Source organism: Asterias rubens, chromosome 9 (assembly GCF_902459465.1).
Source record: "Asterias rubens chromosome 9, eAstRub1.3, whole genome shotgun sequence".
Taxonomy (NCBI): domain Eukaryota; kingdom Metazoa; phylum Echinodermata; class Asteroidea; order Forcipulatida; family Asteriidae; genus Asterias; species Asterias rubens.
The window spans coordinates 12,329,550-12,354,633 of record NC_047070.1 but is presented as its reverse complement, the minus strand read 5'-3'; the positions used below and the strand labels follow the sequence as shown (position 1 = coordinate 12,354,633).

At 38.1% G+C, this 25,084-nt stretch overlaps 2 protein-coding genes across 5 annotated transcripts in view; both read left to right on the top strand.

Moving 5' to 3' along the window:
- LOC117294495 (probable cytosolic iron-sulfur protein assembly protein CIAO1) overlaps positions 1 to 1,792 on the top strand; it is a 49,367-nt gene extending 47,575 nt beyond the window's left edge. For 3 of the 4 annotated variants that reach the window (XM_033776924.1, XM_033776927.1, XM_033776925.1), the window contains 2 exons: positions 474 to 558; positions 1,481 to 1,792. In XM_033776924.1, the coding sequence (XP_033632815.1) occupies positions 474 to 558; positions 1,481 to 1,697 (302 nt within the window). In that variant the 3' untranslated portion in view covers positions 1,698 to 1,792. Of the gene's footprint in view, positions 1 to 58; positions 377 to 473; positions 559 to 1,480 lie in introns of those variants that run through there. The other variant, XM_033776926.1, reaches the window with a different exon arrangement.
- Positions 1,793 to 5,981: 4,189 nt separating this feature from the next.
- The window catches only part of LOC117295170 (meiotic recombination protein REC8 homolog), a 42,368-nt gene continuing 23,265 nt past the window's right edge, over positions 5,982 to 25,084 (top strand). The window contains exon 1 of the mRNA XM_033777745.1: positions 5,982 to 6,216. Coding sequence (XP_033633636.1) covers positions 6,161 to 6,216 — 56 coding nt within the window. The 5' untranslated portion in view covers positions 5,982 to 6,160. The remainder of the gene's footprint in view (positions 6,217 to 25,084) is intronic.

Genomic DNA, 25,084 nt, shown 5'->3' with positions numbered 1-25,084 from the left:
TTTGTCCATAGATAAGTTTGAAGGTTTGACGAAGTAATTCTGCCTTGTTACATGTATAACAAACTCTGCCATTAACTTCCATTGTCAACACAGAATGGCTAAATCACACGTGTCAAAAATACACGCCTCGGTGCATGCTCACATGTATCGGCAAGTAGAAGTTAAAAAAAGAAGGATTTATTTCAGATTTTTTTCTACTTTTTCAGCTTACCAAAGTCCATTTCTCCAGTCCAGAGAGAGTGGGGATGTTACCATACTTATAAAAAACATATACAGCAAAGGCATGACGACACACAAAGTGTAAAATCTTGATTAAAAAGACAAGAGCCAATATTAACAAGGTGTGGCAGCAGCTGAACAGCGCCCTTGATGACATGTATGTATGCATTTCATATATGGTCTGCTGAAACTTCACTTCCCCTCAAAATGAATTTTGTTTAATGGCATTTCTTTTTCCTTTTTTTCTAATTCAGGTGATTCTTTTGTGAGCGATTTTCAATGGAAATGTGTTTGTACTTTGTCTGGTTATCACACAAGAACTATTTATGATGTTGACTGGTAAGTATTCCTTCCTAGAAAAAAGCAGACTTTAGGTCAACTGGTTGGTCAGCTATGGGCAGCTAATTCTAGCTATGAAAAACCACCAAAACAAAATACAAGTCCCCCACAACAAAGGTTAAATAGGATGCGCAGTAAAGAGGGCAAAACTCACCAAAACTCATTTTTGTTACACTAGCTGTTTGGGTATTTTGTTGTGCAATATGATAGAGGGGAATTGATACTGCTTTTACATTTTATACTGAGTGAACCAATGACAGTTGGACATTTTTAACATTTTGAGAACAAAGAACTTTGCTTTACAGTTTAGCCAAATCAGGCAATGGCTGCTAAAAATGGCATGTTTTAAAGGCAGTGGACACTATTCGTAAATACTCAAAATAATTATCAGCATAAAACCTCACTTGGTTACGAGTAATAGGGAGAGGTTGATAGTATAAAACATTGTGAGAAACTGCTTCTCTGAAGTCACGTAGTTTTCGAGAAATAAGTAATTTTCCACGAATTTGATTTCGAGACCTCAGATTTAGAATTTGAGGTCGCAAATCAAGCATCTGAAAGCACACAACTTCGTGTCACAGGGGTGTTTTTTCTTTCATAGGTTTGTTAGTTTATGCATATGTTGAGATACACCAAGTGAGAAGACTGGGCTTTGACAATTACCAATAGTGTCCAGTGGCTTTAATTCAATCTTAAAAACTCACCAACACATTAATTTTAAAAGTAATATATATGTTTTCTTAACTTTCTATTCACTCATTTTCAGAACAGTTATGGTAAAATTTGTATCGTTGATGACTTATTATTTCTATGTTCTCCAATATACTTGGCTTCTCAACTTAGCATCAAGCTTGGTTTGGATTTTACCTGATGTGAAGCTTGATGTTCTTTGAGAATGATCTATTTTTGTTGACCATCCCAGGTGCAAGCAAAGTGGGATGCTAGCTACATGTTCAGGAGATGAAAGTATTCATATCTTTCAAGAAGGCAATAACGAGGAGTTCATTTCAACTTGTTGTACAAACTGTGCTCATGCTGGTGATGTCAATGCAGTCAGATGGAATCCAGATGGAAGTAACACATTAGCATCTGCTGGAGATGATAATGTTGTCAAGCTTTGGAAATACATCCCAAACTGATAAAAAAGAGCAATGCAAAGTTATTTTAAAGGCACTGGACAAGTTACATTAGTTGTTTTTTTCCCACTCATACAATTAAAGACTTCAGCTGAAGCCTTTATTATGCATCTGAAAGCAGACAATATTGTGCAACAATGGTGTTTTTTCTTTCATCATTCTCTTGCAACTTTGATAACTAATTGAGCCTGAATTTTTACAAGTTTGTTATTTTATGCATATTAGATACAGGAGGTGAGAATACTGGTCTTTGACAATTACCAAACGTTTCCTATACCTGTAAAGTACTTTCAACCCTTAGGAAATTGTCAAGTACAGTGTACTCTCTAAAACCTATGCTCTGTGTAAATTTATACATGTTAAAAGGTTCCCATGTACAATTAAAATAATGCAAAAAAATATTCATAAATACCTGTTCGTTATTCCTATTGGTGGAGAGTGCGTCTCGTGGGTGTGTATAAACCTTTGTTTATGACCGGTAAAAAGTGTTAATTCATGGGCGTAACAGCGACCTTGCACCTGTAAGACAGTTTCTTCATTCCTATTGGTCGAGAGCAACGCCTGAAACAGTTGTGCCACATCATGCGATACGTGCGACGCGCACAGCATTCCCTTATAAGGAGTTGTTTACCCAAGGACGGCGGAGGGCTTTACCATTTCATAGCTGGAGGGGTGTTGTGTTGAAAGAAATCATTGAACAATTATAATTTTTGCATTTATTTTTTCTTTTTTGACCAAAAAGTGATGATGTTTTTGACCGAAATGGTATTTATGAATGGGAATCAAAGTGTGTTGAATCGGTTTTCAACTAGTGGTTTAAACCTGCCGAGGCCTGGTTCTTTATAATTTACCTCGACTTCGTCTCTGTAAAATTATCAAGAACCAGGCCTTGTTGGGATTAAACTACTAGTTGAAAACCTCTTCAACACACATTGATTCCCTTAGTTAAGGTAGTATGAAGCCTACATGTTTTTAATTCCTGTTGAAATAATGTATAAGTAAGTATGCCTTATATGCATGGTATTGGTAGACCGCCATCATTCTAACTAAATTCAATTTAATGAATTCATCTTTTGTTGATTCCAAAAAAATGAATTATAAAAGGACACGTTGCGTGGATCGGTGGAGTTGGTCCATGAAAAGGGTTTAAAACCATTTGCTATAAAATCTATATGATTAGAAAGATGTTTTAATAGTAGAATATAATTATTAAAAACTTGGCCTCACAAAATGACGTGCAATTCGAGGCATATTTTGTGCAGATTGTTACATTTTACTTTTTAAAGAAAAACATCTTTCTAACCATAGGCATTTTATAACAACTAGTTTCAAGTGTCTTTTATAGACCAACTCGCCCGATCCAAGGCAACGTGACCCTTCAAACACAGTTGTAGAGCTTTATACACTAATGGTTGTCAATCATGGGGGAGGGGGGGGGGGGCAAAGGGACCTGCCCCCATGCCCCCCCCCCCCACCCCCAAACAAAAAACTGCTCGAGCGTGGGGCACACAATATCAAATTTCCACAGTCTACTCGCAGGTCACCAAATTTCTTTTTCTTTTGTCTGCGAATATGCATATCGTTTTTCGTGGGTGATATAATTAGTCAAAAGGGCTTCTGGAATTCGGTCATTTTCGGCCTTTTCTGAAAAGTCTCAACCAAATAATGTACCAGTAAATTGAAACGAAGACCATACCTGTTGTTATGTATGAAAAACTCAAATTTCAAAAAGAGAAAATTGTGTGTAAAAAATGGCTTCAAAAAGAAAGAAAACAAGTCACACAAACAAGGCAAATTTTCCCGTTATGAATGTCAGCAACAGTCCCCAATTAGTGTATATGGATAGATTATTTCATATTCTTCCCGAAAATGTTAAAAGCCAGTTTTAGAAGGCCTTTCAAATTCGCCGCCCAACTTTTTTGTTTAATTGCAGAAATTTAATTGTGGACGAAAAAGTGTTCCAAAATGCATCAAAAACCTCTCCAGAATAATTGAAGATCACATGAGGTACACAAGATATGTTGATGGTTATTTTGGAGGTACGATTGTGTCATATTATTTCCTTCCAAAATAAAAAAATCTACTAAAAATGATGTCCAAAATCTTCCGCTCACTTCTTCTGCCTGTTATGTCTTCGCTTGTGGAGCGCATTTAAGAGTTTACGCATTTTGGACATTCATTGCACATGACAAATGTTTTTTAAATCTTTGGTTACCGTTACTTTAACAACCAGCCGAAGTTTCACACTTAATTATCAATTATTCTTTAATTATTAAGTCATTGGATTGGTTTGGTGTAATAAATGGCAGCTTGCATGTGTCACACATGTGCTTCACAATATCTTTAAAACGCAATTTGATGGGTGTTTCCTGAATATTGTTATTCTTTTTAAAGTGACAGTTGACAATAAAACAAAAACTATTAACACTGATTTCTTTATGTGATCTGATGATGTCATCGCAACTTTACTGTCGTCACGTCGTGGTCATTTTGTAACGCATCACTCCTTACACTATGATCAGGGGCCTTATTCATGAAGCCTTCTTAGGCCTTAGTAAGCACGTGTTACTAGTTCGTTCTTAGCGAGTTGCGTCATATTTACGAAGCACTCGTAACTTCAACCGAGTGCGTAAGTCCTTACTAGTGCTACTAAGTGGGGTGTTTTCGGCTTCGTAGCGTTTTCTTAAGCCCTTTTTCAACATTCCTGGCCAAAATTATTGGGCGAATTGAGCTTTATGTCAATAACAACAACTTTTAATATGTTCTACAATCCTTGCGACATTTTCTCAAACATTGCGAAATTTTGGAGAAGTTACCAACCTATTTTGTATCACTTAAATTCTCATTTACCGCTTGTCACGCCTTCAAAATATTGCCGCCAGAATTGTAACCCGGTCCAACACTATAGAGTACACATCACACCTATCCTACAAGATCTACATTTGGCTACCTATTAAGGACAGAATCATCTTCAAGATCCTTGTGTACATGTATATCTATCGCTCATCAAAAGGCACTTAGAAGGACTCCAACCCCATATGTCCAACCGCCACCAGTCTATGCGATCTAATAACAAACATCTTTCAAGGAAACCCCTGGCCAAAACATCATGGGGTGAAAGATCATTTACTTCTGCTGCTCCTTCATTATGGAACGGATCATGCCGGATCATGTTAAACTTTCTCCACCAATAGCTTTGTTCAAAACTTCCCTCAAGACTCATCTAATGAGGACTTTATAACTTTTCCCCGTTTATTGTGTCACTGCTCCATCTTTAGATGGATACCGGCGAATTATAAATGCCCATTATTATTATTATTACTATTAAATAAATAAATATACAAATATATAATGATGAACTAAAATAACAAAATCAAGAAGAATTTATTAAAAAGTGATAAAAAATAGGTTGGTAACTTCTCCAAAATTTCGCAATGTTTGAGAAAATGTCGCAAGGATTGTAGAAGATATTAAAAGTTGTTGTTATTGACATAAAGCTCAATTCGCCCAATAATTTTGGCCAGGAATGTTGAAAAAGGGCTTAAGAAAACGCTACGAAGCCGAAAACACCCCACGTAGCACTAGTAAGGACTTACGCACTCGATTGAAGTTATGACGCAACTAAGAACGAACTCATTACTAAGGCCTAAGAAGGCTTCATGAATACGGCCCCAGGTATCCTGCAGCTAACTGCCCAGTCCCGCAGTACATGAATTTGCACAAAACAAAAAAACATTGCAAAAACGCGTACAAGTGCGCAAACGGGGGATTTAGTGAACGGGACGGTAGCCAAATTAATTCGACCGACAAATACAAAACGGGAAAACTGGACGAGAAAATAATGATCAGGACGGAAAAATTAACGGGGCTGTGGAAATAATAGTACGGGGAAGAATACAGAAAAGGGACTAATAATGAGTTGGGACAGGAACAAAATAAACTGAACGGGACAAAAAAAAAAAAAAAACGGAGTACAAACAAGGACAGGGTAAATGCGACGTCACTCTTTGCTTAGCAATTAAGATTGATACAAAGTTAAGATCAATCTATAGTGCTTTGTGAAATCGAAACGGCGCGAAACTCTATAACGGTACCCGCGCTTGGCGCGGGTTTCCCGCTAGTCATAATAAAACCAAAATTGCGCCCTATTAGACTGGTCCCCTGTCTTTAAATAAAAAGAACGAGTCCAATCATGAAATAGTACTGTTTTCTCAATAATTAAACACGGCAACCGGCAACCAGTGCACCTCTGGAGGTAAACTACGCGCGGTGTGTAACCAGCTAGTTCGTTGCATGTGTTTTTCTGAGGCTTCTCTGTGTGTGTGTATCCATGCTTCTTCTTGCGCTTAGTCTACCCATCCCATCTGCCTGCCTGCACGTCGTGCCTCTACGAAAAAAAAGGACTTCCATCTTAGTGACAACAGTGACTTAGGTATCGAAAACATTTTCATGATTTGTATAGAACAATGTTTTTCTCGCAAGACATTCTAAAAAAACGTGGGGGAAAGTTTGGAATCGTTTGGTAAGTTTACAAATAGGCCCCTGCCCTACCCTACCTCATTCTCACTCGGCTGACCTGTCCTACTGAGTACTGTACTGTCATGACTGTCTATATCCACATTCCACTATAAACATGCTAAACTAGTGTCTATAAACCATAAAACTTCATTCTTAATATATCCTGGTGTCATGGGTTTCTATTAACAGGATAACGGGAAATGTTGTGTCCTAAAGAAATGGCTACTGTACTTCTTTACTTGATTTATCATAATGTCAGCTGAGATCACAAGGCCCCACCATCATTGACCATCCCTTCTTGGCCTTGCTTGAATTGAAGCATTCTCAGCTCAAACGAAACACTCTTCCATAACAAATATGTTTTTCTCCATTTCAGACCAGCCATGTTTGGTTTCAGGAGATAAGAAACCTATTTGTTTATTTCTCTTTCTCTTTAATGTAGATATTATTTTATTTTATCAGAATTTTTCAGTGAAATTTAATGCAGGTGATTTTTTCTCTGACAAGATGTGGTCTGTTAAGGTGTATTCTAAGGAGTAAAAATCAATGTAAAATTTTGAAATCGGATGTTTGCCCAGCAAACACGTAACGTCATCGTAACGTTACTGTGAAGTTGTATTTTGGTAATGTTGCTTCCCAACTAAAACACAACGAACCTACAACGTTGCCAAAAGTTTGCAGTTTGGTTTTGTTTACACTATGACATAAATACAACGTTATAAAAACGTCATGTTTTAACATCGTCTAAAACCGTCCTGGGGATATTTTTATGCAACGTTGTCAGAAGGTTGTGGTTTAGTCACGTTACTCTACAACTTAGATACAACTTTTGTCTAACGTTTTTTTTACGTCATATACAAACGTTATGTGAATTTTCTTTGCAAAACGTTACCTGAGAGTTGTGGTTTTGTCATGTTATTTAACAACGTAAATACAATGTTATGGCTACGTTTTTTCACAACGTCTTAATAAAGTCACTTTAGCTTTGTTTGGCAACGTTGCTTGAATGTTGTACCTTCGTCAGGTTATTTGGCAACTTTGCAACGACGTAGTTTTCATCGTCTGATAATGGGACGTTGTGGAAAGTTGTTTCACAAAGTTGCCGAACGGTGTTTTGACAGGTCACTGGCATGTGCCGCACGACGTACACTGTATGCACGTGGGCAACGTACACATAACGTTGTAGCAACGTTGTACCACGTGGCGGATAGCAGCGGTCGTGCAGAAATCCTCTACAAAACGTTTTCAATAAATATAATTTTATTTTATGGTAATCTTTTACAAATAAAAAAAAATAAAGACACTAATATAAGTATTAGTAAAGAACAAAAAGATTAATAATAAAAAACTTCATACATTTTATGAGCGTGGATCGTGCAGAAAACATACCTGTGTTCAAGTTCAATTGTTATGTTTTTTTTCATATCGGCTACGGCCAAGTTTAATGCACAGCCTATGGCAATAGAGGGCGCACTATATGACGAGCACCCTCTACCGATGGGGATGTTTACAAACTGCGCTGCGTGGCACTAGTATGATTTTTATGAACGGCAAAAAGTGATATTTTGTGAATCAAAACTGAAGAGCGGCATCTTGGGGGAAATTGTCAATTATAAAAATTAAATATAGTGTTCAGTTTTGCAGGTGTTTGTGTGAATATTCTTTATTAATTATGTCAACAAATAGCATTATTAAATTAACCAGAATGGAATAAAACTGACGAGTTTATGACTGGAATGTTTTCTTTAATTTAAGATCAGTTGTTCCTTTGATTAAAAATTGTAGCATTAATGCAGTAAAAATTTAAAACAATCTTTAAAAAACTTGAGGATAAAGGCATTGGTACACATCAATTATTGTTGTTATTTTTACAAAGACAAATTCTAAAAACTAGTGGCTACAATAAAATACAAACAATTTTTTGTTCTACTTTCGTTTCAATTAGTATAGGCCTTAAAAAAAAGATAATAAATACTAGTTTCTTTTGACTCAAGATGAGCAGTCTGTTATTATCAATTCAGAATGTGGAAATTACCAAAAACAAGATCGGGCAGTATTTCCCCAACCAAGACGAAACATAATTAGAGCCCCGGCCTATCAAACTTATTGTAACACACGCCCTCTTGTGGTGGCACATCACGGGAACACGAAGATGTACGAAGTACATGTACATTCGTGCGTATTTAGGACAACTTTGCAAGAAATGGTTGAACAAAACCTCTTGGAGGTAGAAGAATACATAATCAAATTACACCAAATTTTCACAAGTTAAACTTTAAAGTATGGGATTTAGCACTGACAAAGTCGCATTTAATTTTGATGATAATATCTCCGAAACTATTCATTCGATTTCAATTTTTTTTAAAAATGTAAGCACGAGGAGAGAATGCTCCTGCCTGATGTCAAGTCTCATAGTTGTGAGTTGTACAAAATGTGAGTTCTTTTTTTCGTGAAACCAACTTGATGTAACTGCCTATTTCTAGTGACTGAAGGAGATGAAACTTAATCTAGCAGACGATAATTTGTTTCGAACTTCAGAGGTTAGATGTTTGTTTCTTTGACTCATTGGATTTTCGGTACTGTCGCGACCGTATTATTATTAATGTACCAGAATGACCAGTGATATATATCTTGGGAGGTCCTGTTTTCAAGGTGTCCCTAAAATCATGTCAATCTTTTACCTCTCTGTGCGTGATGTAAACAGTCCCTAGATAAAAATTGTGTGGTTTCATTTGCCAAGCAAAGAGTCTGCTCTCCCTTGACCAAAACTTAGAAACACGTAAGGCTCCACTGGTTATTTGCACTTGTAAATGCAAAAAGTTTGGTATTTTAGGCATTTCTACAAGGTACAAAAATATGTCATAATGTTGAGGCCATATAAAAATATTTGCCCACCGAAAAAGTTTCATCAAACACTATTTCAATTCACAATTCATGATGATCAAATCATGTGACTGAATATTTTGCTGAACATTCTGGGAAAAAAAATGCAGAGGCTTAAAGAAGCCATGTGCCTTATATCATTTTTAAATATTTTTGGAAATTTTTATTTTGTAACCCTCATATCAATATTGTTATTAATATTAAATGTTAAACATCAGCTTGTTGATTCAATTATCACTGTTTATTTATACGCTTTATTATAAATATTAAGAATAAAAATCAGATTTGAAAGCCAGTAGTTATTCACACTTTTTATTATTTGTTTGTTTTTTAATTTTTTGCAAGTTACCATGGTAATTTTTAAAATTTAATAAAAAAATATTTTGAATAAAATGAAGAAAACTGCTGGCTATAGAGTCATACACAGAGTCTCAAAGAACACTTGTAGTCACTGCAGATGTTTCTTCCATGTATGGCTTCACCGAGAAACCATACTTTCTCGTTTGCTGTGAAAACAGGAAAAACCCATTGAAGTCATCGAAGATCGGTGTGTTGTGTGAACATTTCAATGTCCATCAAGTTTTAAAGTGATGCTGCAGTGAATTAAAATAAAACAGTTAATTTTGCTGTCATTTATTTCTGATATATGTATTGAACATCAATACAATGTGTTTTGTTTATTCCCGACATATCTGACTTGCGTAATTAGCGAATAAGTCATGCCCCCCCTTTTGTGGATTGTTACCGCCCCCCCCCCACCATCAACGTCACATCGGGAATTCAAACATATCGTCGGCAAAAAGAGTCTGGTCCCTAACTACACGCGCCTAGGTACCAGGCCACACAGTGCACACGTCTCTATATGCACACAGCCAGGGGGCCCGACGGCTCGGGTTACCAACGCGACGTCATGTTTAAATGCAAATGAAGGCTCCCTTTTAGGGGCGGGGTGGGTTTCCCTAATCTCTTGAAAACCATTTTTAAAATACTTGCGCATTTATAAAAAAATATTTCAGGTTTAAAAAGCCATGTTTAATCGTTTAAATGAAAAAAAAAAAAACTGCAGCCACCCTTTAATATATGTTTGCATACTTCATATTAACAAATGAAGATAATTAGGGCATTGGTTGATATATGGCATCATTATTTTTTTCCCAATTCAAAGAAAAAGGCATAATACCGTGAAAACTGAGAGGAGGATACTTACTAGGCCTATATTACCAAAACATTAACATTTTATAAATGTTTTAAAATATATGAGAGACTGTCAAAAACATATGATCCAACAATATGTTTTATAAAATAAGGCCTATTTATTAGTTCGGGTTTCGGCCTAACAGCCGAAACGCCTATTGTAATCGTAGTAATTTTTTAAAAATTTATTATTATTCTTATATTAGCTGTTCGGACGTAGTGGTCGGAACTATTGTTTTTGTTAAGATTTTTATTTGTTTTTATAATTATCAGCTGTTCCGACGTAGTGGTCGGAACAGCTTTTTTTTTTTAAAGATTTTTATTTGTTTTTATTATTAGCTGTTCCAACGTAGTGGTCGGAACAGCTATTGAAATTGTCAAGATTTTTATTTGTTATTAGCTGTTTCGACCGTCCGTCGGAACAGGTATTGTTTTCGTCGAGATTTTTATTATTTTTATTATTATTATTAATATTATTATCATTCTTTGTTTCCGCCTAAAACCCCATAGCGTTTGTACAGCGTTTTTGTTCAGGCCCCGTCTCCTAAAGTATAAGGATAAAAGAGTTAATCATATATCAAATTGAAGCTTAGAACATAAGCTTTACTCTAACAAAAAAAGTGAAAAAATTCTTAATTAATTAACCACGTCACAGTGGTTTAAGACCCAGACATCAGGTCCGATTTTTTTTTCTGAGATAACTACATATCTTTGGTGACTTGCACAAGAACTAATTTGTTGAAGAATTTTTATTTTTTTGAAATTTATAACCCTTGTTTTTTAAGGAATTGTAGTTCGTAAATATAGTGACATACGTTTATATTCAGCAAAAATCACAAACCCTTATGTTAAAAAAATACCTGGGTAGGCATATAAAAATTGTTTGAGAAAACAAATATTGTTTTTAAATTACCTGTATAAGTGACCTTTCGCACTGTAGAAAATTAAATACGAACCGAAGTTTTGATGATACGGCAAAAATGCTTTGAAATCTTCCGACTAAAATGTCAAAAAATGCTACTTATAAAAAAAAAATACCGCCACACATCTTTAAAATAAGCCATTAAGGGCCTGGACGAAATGCTAAAAATATGTAATAGATTAATAAAGTAACCATTCGTTGTGGCTAGAAATTCACGGTAAATTAGCGAAAATGAATTTTTACTCCTGAAAATGAGAATTTTCAAAAAAGCAATTGTTTACATCGCAAAACTAAGGAAAATAAACAAAAAACAAAACGTTGGATATTTTCTCAATCGGCCACCAACGGCCAACATATTTTTTGTATTTGTTTCCATAAAATGATAGAGTGACTACTTAGCTTTGAAAATAAAATAGCGCTGAAATCCCGCAAGATCGCCTTCACTCCCAAAAACTAAGTTTTTAGAACGCTGTTTTTAACCAAAAACATCGTGTACATTAACATTACACACAGAAGATATTAGCGTCCTCTGTTGACTTCAAAACCACATCATAAAAATTGTCACAAAAGGGCGCAATTTCTCTAAAATAATTTGTGAATCACGACACGGATCGATAAATTGTGGATTATTTTCACGTTTTATCTACCTAAAGATGATATTGAGATATTGATATGCTTGAGATATTTTAAAGGTATTTTGACCGATTATAAAGGTATTTTGACCGATTATTGTACAGAAACTTGTCGATGTCGGGGTCACATAGGGTTTTAAACCACTGTGACGTGGTCTTCATTTGAATTTTTAATTTGTAAACTTGATGCAGTCACTTTCATGTTATTGTGAAATATTCTCTTTGGTTATACAACACAGTATGTACCCCTATGAGTTGTTGACTTCTTGAGAGGAGTCTATACTATTTTGTTTCCTACCCGCGTTCTGGACACATTACTCTGTACACGCACAAAGTACGGAGGTTTGGGATTTTCGTTAGAACGTGCGTTAAATTTGTCCTTGTTTTTCTAACCGCATTCTGGACCAATTACTCTGTGCATGGGTTTTTGTTAAAACGAACGTGCGTAATTAGATAGGGGTTTTTGACAACATCGAACGTCGTCATCAAAAACCCCTAAAGGCATCTAATACTACATTTCAACCCTACTTAATAGTTATAGGCGTTAGCAGTTCATATTTAGTGACAATGGTCGCAAAATCATAAAACGAGAATTATTTCGCCGGATCATAATCCCCTCTGTTGAAGCACACATGTAAAAACCCACCATTTTTATATCGTGCCCTTCTAGCCTAGTGGTCATCAGTCGCGACTACACATCTGAGAATTGCGAGTTCAAATCTCCGTCCGAAATCAATATTTTGTATCCCCCAAAACTAAAAATATGTTTCTTTTTGTAATATTTAAGTTTGATTCTTATCTTTATATCGATAGTGATGCCTTTTCTTTTTCTCAATTGTTAGCCCAACATAACCTGTGTGCATGCATGACACGATGATGTTTAAAAACACAGTAACTGAAAAACGGTGATCATAAGCGGAGAGTTTGGTGGTTAAGAGTTCTGTGAAATCAACTTGTACTAGATCAAACATCAAACCACCGACCAAAAAAATGTTAAAATATGTAATTAAATAACCACGTGACCCATATTTGCATATTTAATTGGGAAATCTTTGTAGCACCATATCTCAAGAAGTACACGGCCGTTTAACAGACTGTTTGTAGTTATAAAGACTCCTTGGGGATTGGAGATTAGATTAGTTTTGAAAAAACCGTGACCTCAAGTTGACCTCTATTTTCGGGTCATCCGGAAGTGGGACTATATCTCAAGTACATAATGCGAATGTTTTATTGTAGCATAGAAAACTTTTAGTTACAAAACATTCCGGAACAGCTTTGTGATTGTTGACAATCACTATTTCTAGTTGTTATTATTATTATTATTATTATTATTTGTATCCGTCAAAAGCCCATAGGTTTAACCAGGGCAGTTTGTTTTAAAAAGCCCAATCTCCCAAACCATAATACGAAAGAGTGAGTTTATTATACCAAATTGAAGCTTTGAACATGCTTTACTCAAAATGTAAAAATGTTTAAAAATCTTAATTAATTAACCACATAATTTTCATTTGAATATAACTGGAATCAGTCACTTCTATGTTATTGTTACTCTATGGTAAATGCTATGCAGTATGTACTTATACTAAGACACATTACAGACTAAACAATAACAAAAGTAGCTTGATTTAGGCCACAGCTTAAAAGCCGAATTTATTCACACACCAAATTGTGAAATGTTCGTTAAGTGTATTAGTAGTAGGTTATGAGCCGGATACCAAACACAGGGCAAACCGGCTATAAAACAGACACACATCAACCAATACATTACAACATAAATTTTGAGGACTACCTTCGTCCCCAAAACAAATATGGACCACGTCCAACCAAACACAAATGGACTATACCAAGTCCATCCTAGTGGCCAACCAAAGGGCACCATATGCCCAACCAACATTTAAATAATATGGACTCATTTGTCCATACCCACATAAAACACTGTACCACTACAACAAAACATGACACCCCGGGACCAACGAGCACACCGGGAAGAGTTACAGGTCACTACCGGAACTCCACGGTTGAACACACAAACGCACATTGCCTTGTTAATATTACAAAATAATAAACCGTTGTACATGAACAAACAAAAAGTATCAACTTAAATATGAACCTAACTAAATACTTTTAATTATTCCCCAAAGCGGAAAGTCTGAGGCAACGTGTTAGCTAGCGAGCCGTGCAAGCCAGTTGGGCTGAAAACACGGGCAAAAATTTGATGCACGGCTTGAGTGAAGCATGGTGAAGCCGTGCTGCCAAGCCGTGCTGTCTAATAATTTCAGTGAAAATTACTGAACTTCTTTTATTATTTTGTTGTTGTTGAACAGTTTAAAAACAGCAGTGAGTAAATATAGATTTGGTTTTACCAGATTTCCTTCTTCTTTTTGAATCAAAACTTCAACGACGCAACCATAAAACAATCACTCGAAGTTGCCTTGAAAACGTTGACCACATTGCGACCACACAAAACACAACGCACAAACCACACATTACATCCACAACGCACGTGCAAATTCACAACGCAAGCGAGACACGCAGACTTCGTTTTAACAGTCAGTCGTCATCATCGACCGTCATCGGCAGGCAGCATGAACTCCATGCACGTGTGGTATGATAGAGGCGAATTCACACGCGTTTTCGTTCAGATTATTTTAGGTACTAATCTCATCTCCACGATCCTACAAACCATCGCGCTCCGGATTTTTTCTACTATGACGTCAGTATCGGTAACTGAGTGATACGCGGCGCAGTACACCTTTTACCGCATACATTCTACAGTTGCTTTGTGGATTGGTTCCGCAGTTTTTCCCAACTCGACCGCAGCAAACATGACGATCTTTTTTCCTTCTGGAAATTCAAGGGCACATCGTTTGTTCGTTGTAGAGTTTGTTTGAAACATCGAGACTTTTTTGGATTTCAATGTTTGCATCTCTTGGGTGTTAATGCAGTTGACAAAACGATGTTTATTTTCGGCTCGAAAGGATCAAAAACTGGTTCATGTTTCTTTTCAAATCTTAAGTCGGTTTTGCTGTATAGACCTCCCAAATTTATTTTTCAATGCTGTTACGATCCAAATTCCTAAAGGCCAGAGACTTCGAAAAATACCCCCGCCCCAAAGAAATAAGGGTAACAAAAGTAGTCAAACAGACCAGCACATCATGAAACAGCAAGTATGTTCAATTAAATTTAATATAAACCATTACGTAAACAAAAATAAGGCAATACAAAAAAGGCAGTTAACCAGTTGTGACATGAATTGAATATAAACGGGGGGCGAGCAGCCTAGGCAAAATAGGGTTGAAGACCCAACAGCCTCTGATATACCTCGACTCTCTCGGAGAGAGCTGAAGACCAGTGTTCGCCTATTCTGATGAAAATGTCCCCGTAGATTGTTGTCCTTCCAAGGTACGCGATGTGATGAAACCCGGTGTGGAAAAATGGTCGGCCCCTCGGTGCTCTCTGCTTTCGTACCGTCGTTGCTTCACGCAACCGGTACAACAAAGTCCGACGACCGCAGCTCGGAGGAAAAGAAAACTCACACAGTACCCAAGTCATGAGTCTGTGTGTCGTAAAGTTCGACGCTCTCGGGAAGTCACAGCTCCGCCTCGTCGACGTGCAAACTCCCCGTCCTTGAAGAGCCACCGCAGCCTACTGCATGGTTTCGGCAGCGACGAACTTTACTGGAGGCTTCACGGATTGATCCGTGCAGGAACGGCGAAACTAACACATGTCGAACTAAAAATGCCGCTCCAACGTGGGCATTCTCAGAGGGAATTCTCCGCCCACTCAACTCTGCTACTCTGCAGACCTCCGCCCCGAAACTGAAGAAATAAAAATGTGAGGGACGAGGATGGTCGCAATCCTTCCTTATGTAGTGAATCCTGAATTCTCAGCATTCTCCAAACTCTGCGAATTCCAATATTATTCTGTTCATGTCTGCAAAACAGGTGTTTTTGTGGCATACGAAGAAAAGTTCCAATCGATTAACGAGTTTAACACACGCGTGACTGCTCACCCCAAACTTAAAGTATGTGTGCTCGCCCCACTAAGGAAATCTATAACATTCTACACGTATAGTATTAAATACTTAAATAAAGAAACATTACTCCATTGTTACTTTAATCCCAACGCTTATTTAAAAAAACTGGATATTTACTCTGGACCATTTACTCTGGACCATGACAATGCATGGTACGTTTTTTTTGCCCAGTGGAACTACTTAAATGGCACTGTCTTACGTAACTGTTGGTTCTTTATTCTCTGCAGACAGTTTACAAATTGTCTTTGACCCAGTTTCAACAATTAAACAACCTATAAGACTTAAACGTTATGAAACCCTAAGGAAAATATTAATTACCATGATCAGTCAGTTTAAATTAAGCAAACAATTATGGTACATGTTAAACACTCTTGGCATTTTGGTTGGTTGCAAATATTTGTGTGAATCATTATTTTACAGATGTGTTTAAAATAAATACAACAACTATTATCAGCTTCTTGACCTTAGGCCTATAGTTCTGAAATCAAATGGACAAGAATGGATAGAAAATTTACATTAGTAAATGATAACTCTTAATTTCTTCAATACCTCTCCATTTTTTTTTAGTCTTTAAGCAAAAATTTGTATCAAGAGTATTAACACATGCCAACAAATATTTTGTTGACAGCAAACTTGTACTGCATTATTTGATCGCTTTTAAAACATTTCAGGCTAAATGGGTCCAAGCGCAGCTCCATGGTCCAAGTAACTGCTTTGAACTGGCCTAATATTGACCCAGAAACATTTTATAGAGTTTAATAATGTATAGTGGACGTCGATCACCTTTACAATATCTGTGCTTTAAAGCCTCTCATTTTCGAGTTGAAAACAAAACAAAAATTAAATCAAAATAGTTTACTTGTAACAGAAATAGGTACCAGAAATGCATCAGAAACCACCAGAGAGCACCTACAGTATCCAGAGCTTCAGGGCCCTTAAGAGGGGGGGGGGGGGGGGGTGAGACAGACTTGGCGCTGTGCGCTCTTGTTGTGTGCTACGCACACGTTTCTATTTTTTGTAGTGATTTTAGGTTGCACTTCCACTTTTTCAGTTTGCACTCCCACTTTCCAAATTCCTGGCTAAGACACTGGTCTGAGGGGACACCGACTGTAGCCCCAACAAAAAACCGTAGGGCACTATAAAAAGTAACTAAAGTACTTATTGTTTTAAGATAATTCGTCCGGGCCCTAAGTTGGAACGCACAAGAGGAAACACATATAACCCCAACGATACGGAGAGGCACTAATCTAACATTACATAAATTAAATGGTGTAATTTAATATGACTGTACGGTAATAAACATTTGCATTTTTTCAATTTGGCACGAACAATGGTACAGGTAAAAGTAGCACTTGGAATTACCATTGTTCATGAAATTGCCAAAATCATTTAAGATTAATATTACATGTACCTGCTAAAAGTTAAACTGCTGATATAATGAAGCAATAAAACCTGTTGTATTTTACGACATAACCTTAGATCACCAACTAAACCTGTCATTTTTCGACCAAAAACGCCACACGCGCACAGCGTGCCCCAAGAAAAACGACAGCGCACACCAAGAAACCACACACAGCACATAAGGCCTGCCAATGCAACATACCTAGTGGCCTGTGCCAAAACATAGGGCACAACATGCTGACAACACTGCCTACCAAGCGAAAACCATGAATGCCAACGTGAACTATCCATTATTACGTTAAACTAGCAATTAAACCAAAGTTGCGATCATGACTGATGTACATATCATGAGTTGTGACTTCTTGAGAGGAGTCTACTTATTTGAATATAACTGGATGCAGTCACTTCCATTTTATTGTTAAACATTCTCTACGGTAAATGCAATACAGTCTCCAACCGTATCAACTTCAAAATACTTACCCTGGTCTTCAAATGTCTCAATACTGCCTCTGCGCCTTCATACCTAACGGATCTCATTCAGTTGTACAAACCTAACAGATACCTCCGGTCATCTACTGACACCAGACTACTTGCCATCCCCAAAACACGCACCACTACTGGGGAAAAAAGCTTCCACGCTGCTGCCCCCAAACTCTGGAATGATTTACCTCACAGCATCCGCCACTCTAGCTCACTAGCAGCCTTCAAGAAATCTCTCAAAACCCACCTGTTCAACTGATTTGCTTGCTTTATTTATTCTTTGCTCTTTGTTTATTTTGTGTGTTCAGCGCTGTGGTACTTTCCCCTGTTAGTTAGAGCGCTTTATAAATACCTTGTATTATTATTATTATTATTATTATATACCTATCATGAGTTGTGACTTCTTGAGAGGAGTCTACTCATTCTGTTTTCCTACCAGCGTTCAGGACCCATTACTTTCTAATCGGCTTCCGGGCCCATTACTTTGTGAGTACGAAGGTTTAGGGTTTTCGTTCAGATGAACGTGTGTAATTAAATAGGGGTTTTCGACGACGACGACACACCATCGTGTCCAAAGATGTACACTAAACTTAAACAGTTTGAAGATAATGATAGTTGAAAGCTTACCTTAAAATATTACTTGCTGTGGTGCTGGAGTTTTTGAGGAGTAAAAATGACCGGGTTCGTTTCAGGCGACGAGCGTGGACGACGAAAACAGACCGCCTGGGATTTGAATTGATTTACGGGTAAAGTCACCTTCTTTGCGCCGGGGACCACTTGCCTAAATTAATGCCAGTATTTCGCTTTACTTCTGGAAATTAGACCACGTCAAACAAAAACTCTTTGACAGGAGTACAAATTTTAAAAAGCAGAGACTTTAGTATGCTGACGTTTCTCTTGTGGTTGAGCTGCTTATAATAAGTAGGCAAAACATTTTGCTTTAAAAAATTGCAGAAATTGAGCAGAATACCTGGAGTAACAACTTGTACATGTACATGAGGCATGGTGTTGTGTCTGGTTACCTTGCATAATTTGCTGTGTTACTGCTTTTTGTGTGAAGCTATATGTAGTTTGGTCCTGGGCCAATGGCTTTTAAAGGAAAGAATCGCAGCGCTCACATAATCAGGGAATTGTGCTTAAGCTAAGCGTATTTAACAGCTTAGAAGGGTATGTGTTCTTGAGCATCACAATTCGCAACAAATAATTTGCTTCAGTTGACTAATTGTGCTCAACTCTTGTGAAACTTTCAGTGCGAAAACAGTGACTTAAAAATTTGATTTGCATTTGCAGGATAACCGTGCCTTAGACCTACTTGTGCAAAAGTACGCTGGGGCGACTAGTGTGCTTCGTGTTAAAGTCGCGATAACAAATTATTATTCGAGTCGCTTCTTCTGTTTTTCTCTACTTTGTTATAACCGTGCTCACACGTTGACAAAAATAGTCCCGACTACCTGTTTTGTGAACCAGTTGTGTCGCTTACTACTATTCGCAACATAGTTAGTATCATGCGCTTGCGGCACATTGCAGCACAAATTTTGAGAATCACAAAATTATCTCGACAAGTGTTGTAGTTGGGTTTGAGGTGCGACTAGTCGAGTAGTAAATTTCACTAGTCACCCAGGCCTATCATGGTGGGAACTTGCATAATAATGAATAATCTTGTGCAAATGGGCCCAATGTCATGCTCTGCTCTGGAAGCAAAGATTCAGAGCTTAGGAGAAGCAGTGAATTCTGCGCTTACGTCAAGCGAAATATACTGCTTAGCAGGGATTTATTTTGTTTGTGTGCGGAAAAAGGTGATCATAAGCGCAGAGTTTGGTGGTAATCAGTACCATGGAATTTTGCCCTGTAAGTAGGTTTGGTAAGGCATACAGTAGGCCTACACTTCAAACATGTAAAATTGTTAGTACATAGTACATGAGGGGACATCTTGTGAGACTGGCCCAATTTGACTCTGCATAAGCAAAGAATTGACACGCGCGGATATTGTGCGCTTACATAAAAGCATATTTCACAGCTTAGCAGGGCATTTTTGCTTGTGCGCAGGGAAACTCATCGTATGTAATCTTTGCTTCGAACTTGCACAGTTATTTCAGCGCTTGCACAGTACTACTGTCAGTAGCAGAGAATGGTGGTTGTATAGGGGCAGAGTTCTATACAGCGAGGCCTATATGAGGGGAAGTTATAGCTTGACATTTTATGCCAGTTTTAGCCTTTGCCACGTACACATGCAAATACAGAGTCAGATACAGACATTACTGTCCAGAAATCGTGCAACTGAAATGTCTCGTGAGAGTGCCCCCTATCGGCAGGAATAGGAAAGGAGTATCCTACAAAATTATGTGTTTTTAAACACGTATTATAATTATTATCAAATGGAAGTTTAGGATGTAAGCTTAATTATCGTAAAAATATTAAAAGTCATTTGCATATTTAATTAGGAAATCTTTGCAGCATCATATCTCAAGAACTTCACGACCGAGTTCAAAAATGATCGACGTCGATGTTTGATGGGTTACAGCACTGCGCCATTTGTTGATATGATCATCACAGTTTTACACACCAATGGTTGCCAAACTGGCAAGAGTAGACCGTTATAATATAATACATTCATCTATATTATAAAAGCGCTTAAATCGCATGGGCACCGCCATGTTGTTTTCACGTTAAGTGGTGCCCGTACCCTATAATGATGCGTCCTGGGGTCAATTTTGGGGTACCCGGGGGTTGGGGATATGCGCTGTTTGTGACGTCACAGTCAAAGCGCGAGCGTGTATAAGGTCATGTCCGAAACGGCGACTTCGGCTACAGCTACGGCTAGATCGCGCGCGTCTGCCTATTCTTCAACACTGGTAGACGCGCTGATCTAGACGTAGCTGTAGCCGAAGTCGTCGTTTCGGACACGGCCTAACTTTGTGATTGAGTGCAGGCGTCCTTTGTGATGTCACAGTCACAGCGCGGCCGTCCAGTAACTTCGCGCGTACATACAGTAAAGAACAATGCATGGGATCGAGCTAGGCTCGACGACAGGACGAAGGCTGGTGTGGGTTATTAGAGCAAGTTGTGGGACAGGGAGAAGGAAGGGGCACGCAGTGTGGTATGTCTGTTGGAAGGGGCGGGGGAACGGCAAAAAATTAAGGGAACATAGTAAAAGGGCTGGGAAAAATAATACGGCAAGGGGAAAAAGAAAAAGGGACTAATGATGACATTAGACAAGGAAAAATAAACTGGACAGAGAAAAATACACGAAACGGAGAACCAGAGAAAAAATTGCACAGAACAATTCATGTGCGGGATGGGGAAGGAAGAACGGGTTAGATTTAGGATGGGGGATAAGAGGAAGGGGCACAAAGTGGTACGTCTGTGTAATGGGGGACGGGTGGGGGAACGGCAAAGATAAAATAACGGGGAAAATTAACAGGGCTGGGGTAGGGATTGAAAAAATGAAAAGGGACTATCATGATATGGGCGCCCATGAAACGGGAAAGAACCACAAACGGGACCTGCGCGAAACTGGAAAATATGAGTTATGGGCAAACAGTGGCAAGCAAAGAACAATGCCAATGCACGGGATTGCGGGTACGGGAGGCACGGATGCGTGGGTTAGATATGGGACAGGATAGGGAAGGGGCACACGGTTGGACAGGGAAGTGGGGAAAAATGAACGGGGCTGGTGAGGGGGAAAAAAGAAAGGGGACTTGAAAACGATACAGGACAGGAAAATAATAAACTGAACGGGAACAAAATAAATTATATGGGATATAAACCGGACTGGGAAAGAACCACTATTGGGACCCGCTGGAAACTGGAAAACACTGGATGGGATTGACAAATAATGCCGAATCGGAAAAAAGACGGCGGGGGTTAGTGTACGATTTCACAAAGCACTAAGATTTGCTTAACTTTGGATGGGTGGTTTGCCAGAGTGATTTGTATTGTGACCATGCCCAGCCACTTTAACCCTCCCCTGTACACAACGCTACACGTGCAGCATTTTATACGTAGAGTTTTCTAGCGGGATTGCCGCGCATCCCGCTAGTGTAGGATTACAGTGGATACAAAAGGGTCAACAATGGAGCAAAGGATTAACTTGAATGGAAAAGTTAATGAGCTGGCCTCGCAGAGTTCACTGTGTTTTCACAGCGTTTTCATGGCGACTTTTTTCATGGCATTTTCATGGCGACTTTTTTCATGGCATTTTCACGGCGTTTTATCGCTGTGAAAACGCCATGAAAAACTATTTCACGGCAATTTCACGGCCAGATCGAGTTTCACATCGTTTTCACGGCAAAGATTTTCATAGTGTAAAGAAACAAAGAAAACAACTGTTCTTCCCTCGATCATCCCATGTAAACCATCCATCTCCAGATCTAAGATCTGTTCATTGGAATCGGGCTCATACAGTCGATAATGCACACATACACCATCACACACAGTCTACCCCTCTTAAAAATAATGAGGTGATCCAACGCCAAGACGTCAATTCTTACACTTAATTGCTGGATATTTAGACATATTTAACTTATGGCAGTGATCATATTAGGAACCGGAACATAAAATCCCTTTACTTGTAAACAAATCTGAGATTCAAGCCGAATATTTCGCGATTTCGCCGACAAAAAAAACCCAGAAGCATTATTGGGCTATATACTGCCCAGCACAACAAGTGTGTTCATTGCCTGCATACGGGAAAACAATGGAGTCAGACTATGCTTACTAATACATCATTATGGGTCACATCTTCAGATATGAAAGGAGCTCAACAATTGGATTGAAAAAGGCCCTGTATATTCCTCATGACCAATCAAAATTATTCTTATATCACTGGAAAGAGAATTATCTCTAGTTTATTTAGACATGCGCTCCAGTTGTGTAAGATGAATGGACGGCGGAGCTGTTAAATTTAGTGAGCAAACCCCTGGAAAACTGAGTTGACCTCCTTAGGTATTTACACTTTTGAGCGTTTTTAGCAGTTCTTCAATCCAAAAAGGCCCTATAGATGTTCTAGAGTTGCATAAATTAAGAAAAAATATCGTACCGAAAAGGGATGTTTTATACAAATACTGAGCAATCTGGTTTGGTACATAGCAACACTTTTCGCCAGCAGGGGGAAGTTCGCGGGGAGGGCCGTTTTTTGGCCATGTGTTTCACGTGTTGAAGACATTTGACACTTTCGGTAAACAGTGTTGTCCAGAGCCCACACTTCGTGTATCACAACTTAAAGGCAGGGGACACTATTGGTAATTGTCAAAGACTAGCCTGCACAGTTGGTGTATCTCAACATATGCATAAAATAACAAACCTGTGAAAATTTGAGCTCAATCGTCATCGAAGTTGCGAGATAATGATGAAAAGAAAAATAGCCCTTGTCACACGAAGTTGTGTGCTTTAAGATGGTTGATTTCAAGACCTCAAGTTCTAAATCTGAGGTCTCAAAATCAAATTCGTGGAAAACTACTTCTTTCTCGAAAACTAAGGCACTTCAGAGGGAGCCGTTTCTCACAATGTTTTATACCATCAACCTCTCCCCATTACTCGTCACCAAGAAAGGTTTTATGCCAATAATTATTTTGAGTAATTACCAATAGTGTCCACTGCCTTTAAATATAAAATCTGTGAAAATTTAGGCTCAATTGGTCATCGGAGTCGGGAGAAAATAACCACCCTTATTTCCGCACGTTTTGCCTTGTCATGACATGTGTTTAAAATAAATCCGTTATTCTCGATAACGAGAATTGATATTGTTTTGGTGATTTCTCAAAAAGTAAAGCATTTCATGGAATAATATTTCAAGAGAAGTCTTTCACCATTACCTTCTGTAAACCCTGTAATTAAGTTATTTGTGAATCTGTGAACTTTTAATGTTTTTTCTGTACCAAAAGTGTCCAATGGCTTTAAGCAAGTTTCCCGTCATGATAGGCCTGGGTGACTAGTGAAATTTACTACTCCACTAGTCGCACCTCAAACCCAACTATGACACTTGTCGAGATAAATTACGGATTCTCAAGATTTGTGCCGCAATGTGCCGCTAGCGAAATATTAATTATGTTGCAAATAGTAGTAAGCAACAGGTAGTTGGTACAATATTTGTAGTCAACGTGTGGGCACGATTATAACGGAGTAGAGAAAAACAGTAGTCGCGATCGAATAATAATTTGTAGTCGCAACTTTAACCCTAAAGCACACTAGTCGCCCCAGCCTACTTTTGCACAAGTAATTAGCACGGTTACCTGCGTATGCAAATCAAATTTTGAAGTCACTGTTTTCGCAGTGAAAGTTTCGCAGGAGTAGAGCACAATTAGTCAACCGTAGAAAATGTTTGGTTGCGAATTGTGACGCTCAAAAACACATTCCCTGCTCAGCTGTTAATTATGCGTAGCGTAAGCACAATTCCCTGATTACGTAAGCGCTGCGATTCTTTCCTTTAATAGCCATTGGCCCAGGACCAAACTACATAGCTTTTTAAACACAAAAAGCAGCTTATAACACAGCAAATACAATGCCTCATGTACAAGTTGTGAATCCAGGTATTCTGCTCAATTACTGCATTTTTTAAAGCAAATTGTTTTGCCTATTTATTATAATCAGCTCTATAAAATTGAGCCACGTAACCACCAGAAGAACGTCAGCTTAATAAAATCTCTGCTGTTGTTTTCCTGTCAAAGAGTTTTTGTTTGTCATGGTCTAATTTCCGAAAATAAAGCGAAATACTGGAATTAGTTTAGGCAAATGGTCCCCGGCGCAAACAAGGTGACTTTACCCGTAAATCATTCCAAATCCCAGGCGGTCTATTTTCGTCGTCCATGCTTGTTGCCTGAAACGAACCCGGTCCACGACGCACCACGCTCAGAGGTTGTCAAATTTTGGGAATGACTTTAGACTTGTGCTAGTTGGTGACCATATGTATAGGCCTATTGAACAAAAAACGCAATAACACCGGTCGTAAATGGGATAAGACTTGATCGAGTTAAGAGTTTTACAATTTTGACAATTCAAATCTAGTTTTACGCCGTACCCATGATCAATGAAAAAATGTCCCATAGAATACACGTTTTTTTTTTTAATTACACTGTATCAATAAGTTTTGATGCTTTTAAAATGACCGTCAATAAAATATATCTTGATCTAAAACAATTTTTTGAAGTGTACAAATATGTATTTTAATTTAAATCAAATAAATCCTGTTTTTGAAAGCTGGGTTTGTTTACACTTCTGACCATGCAGGCATTCATTTTACACTTCATGTTGCTCCTCCTAGACCGACCCCTCCTCATGGAACGTTTCTTCAGTACTCAAAGACTGATGTTGATGGGCTTAGAAATAA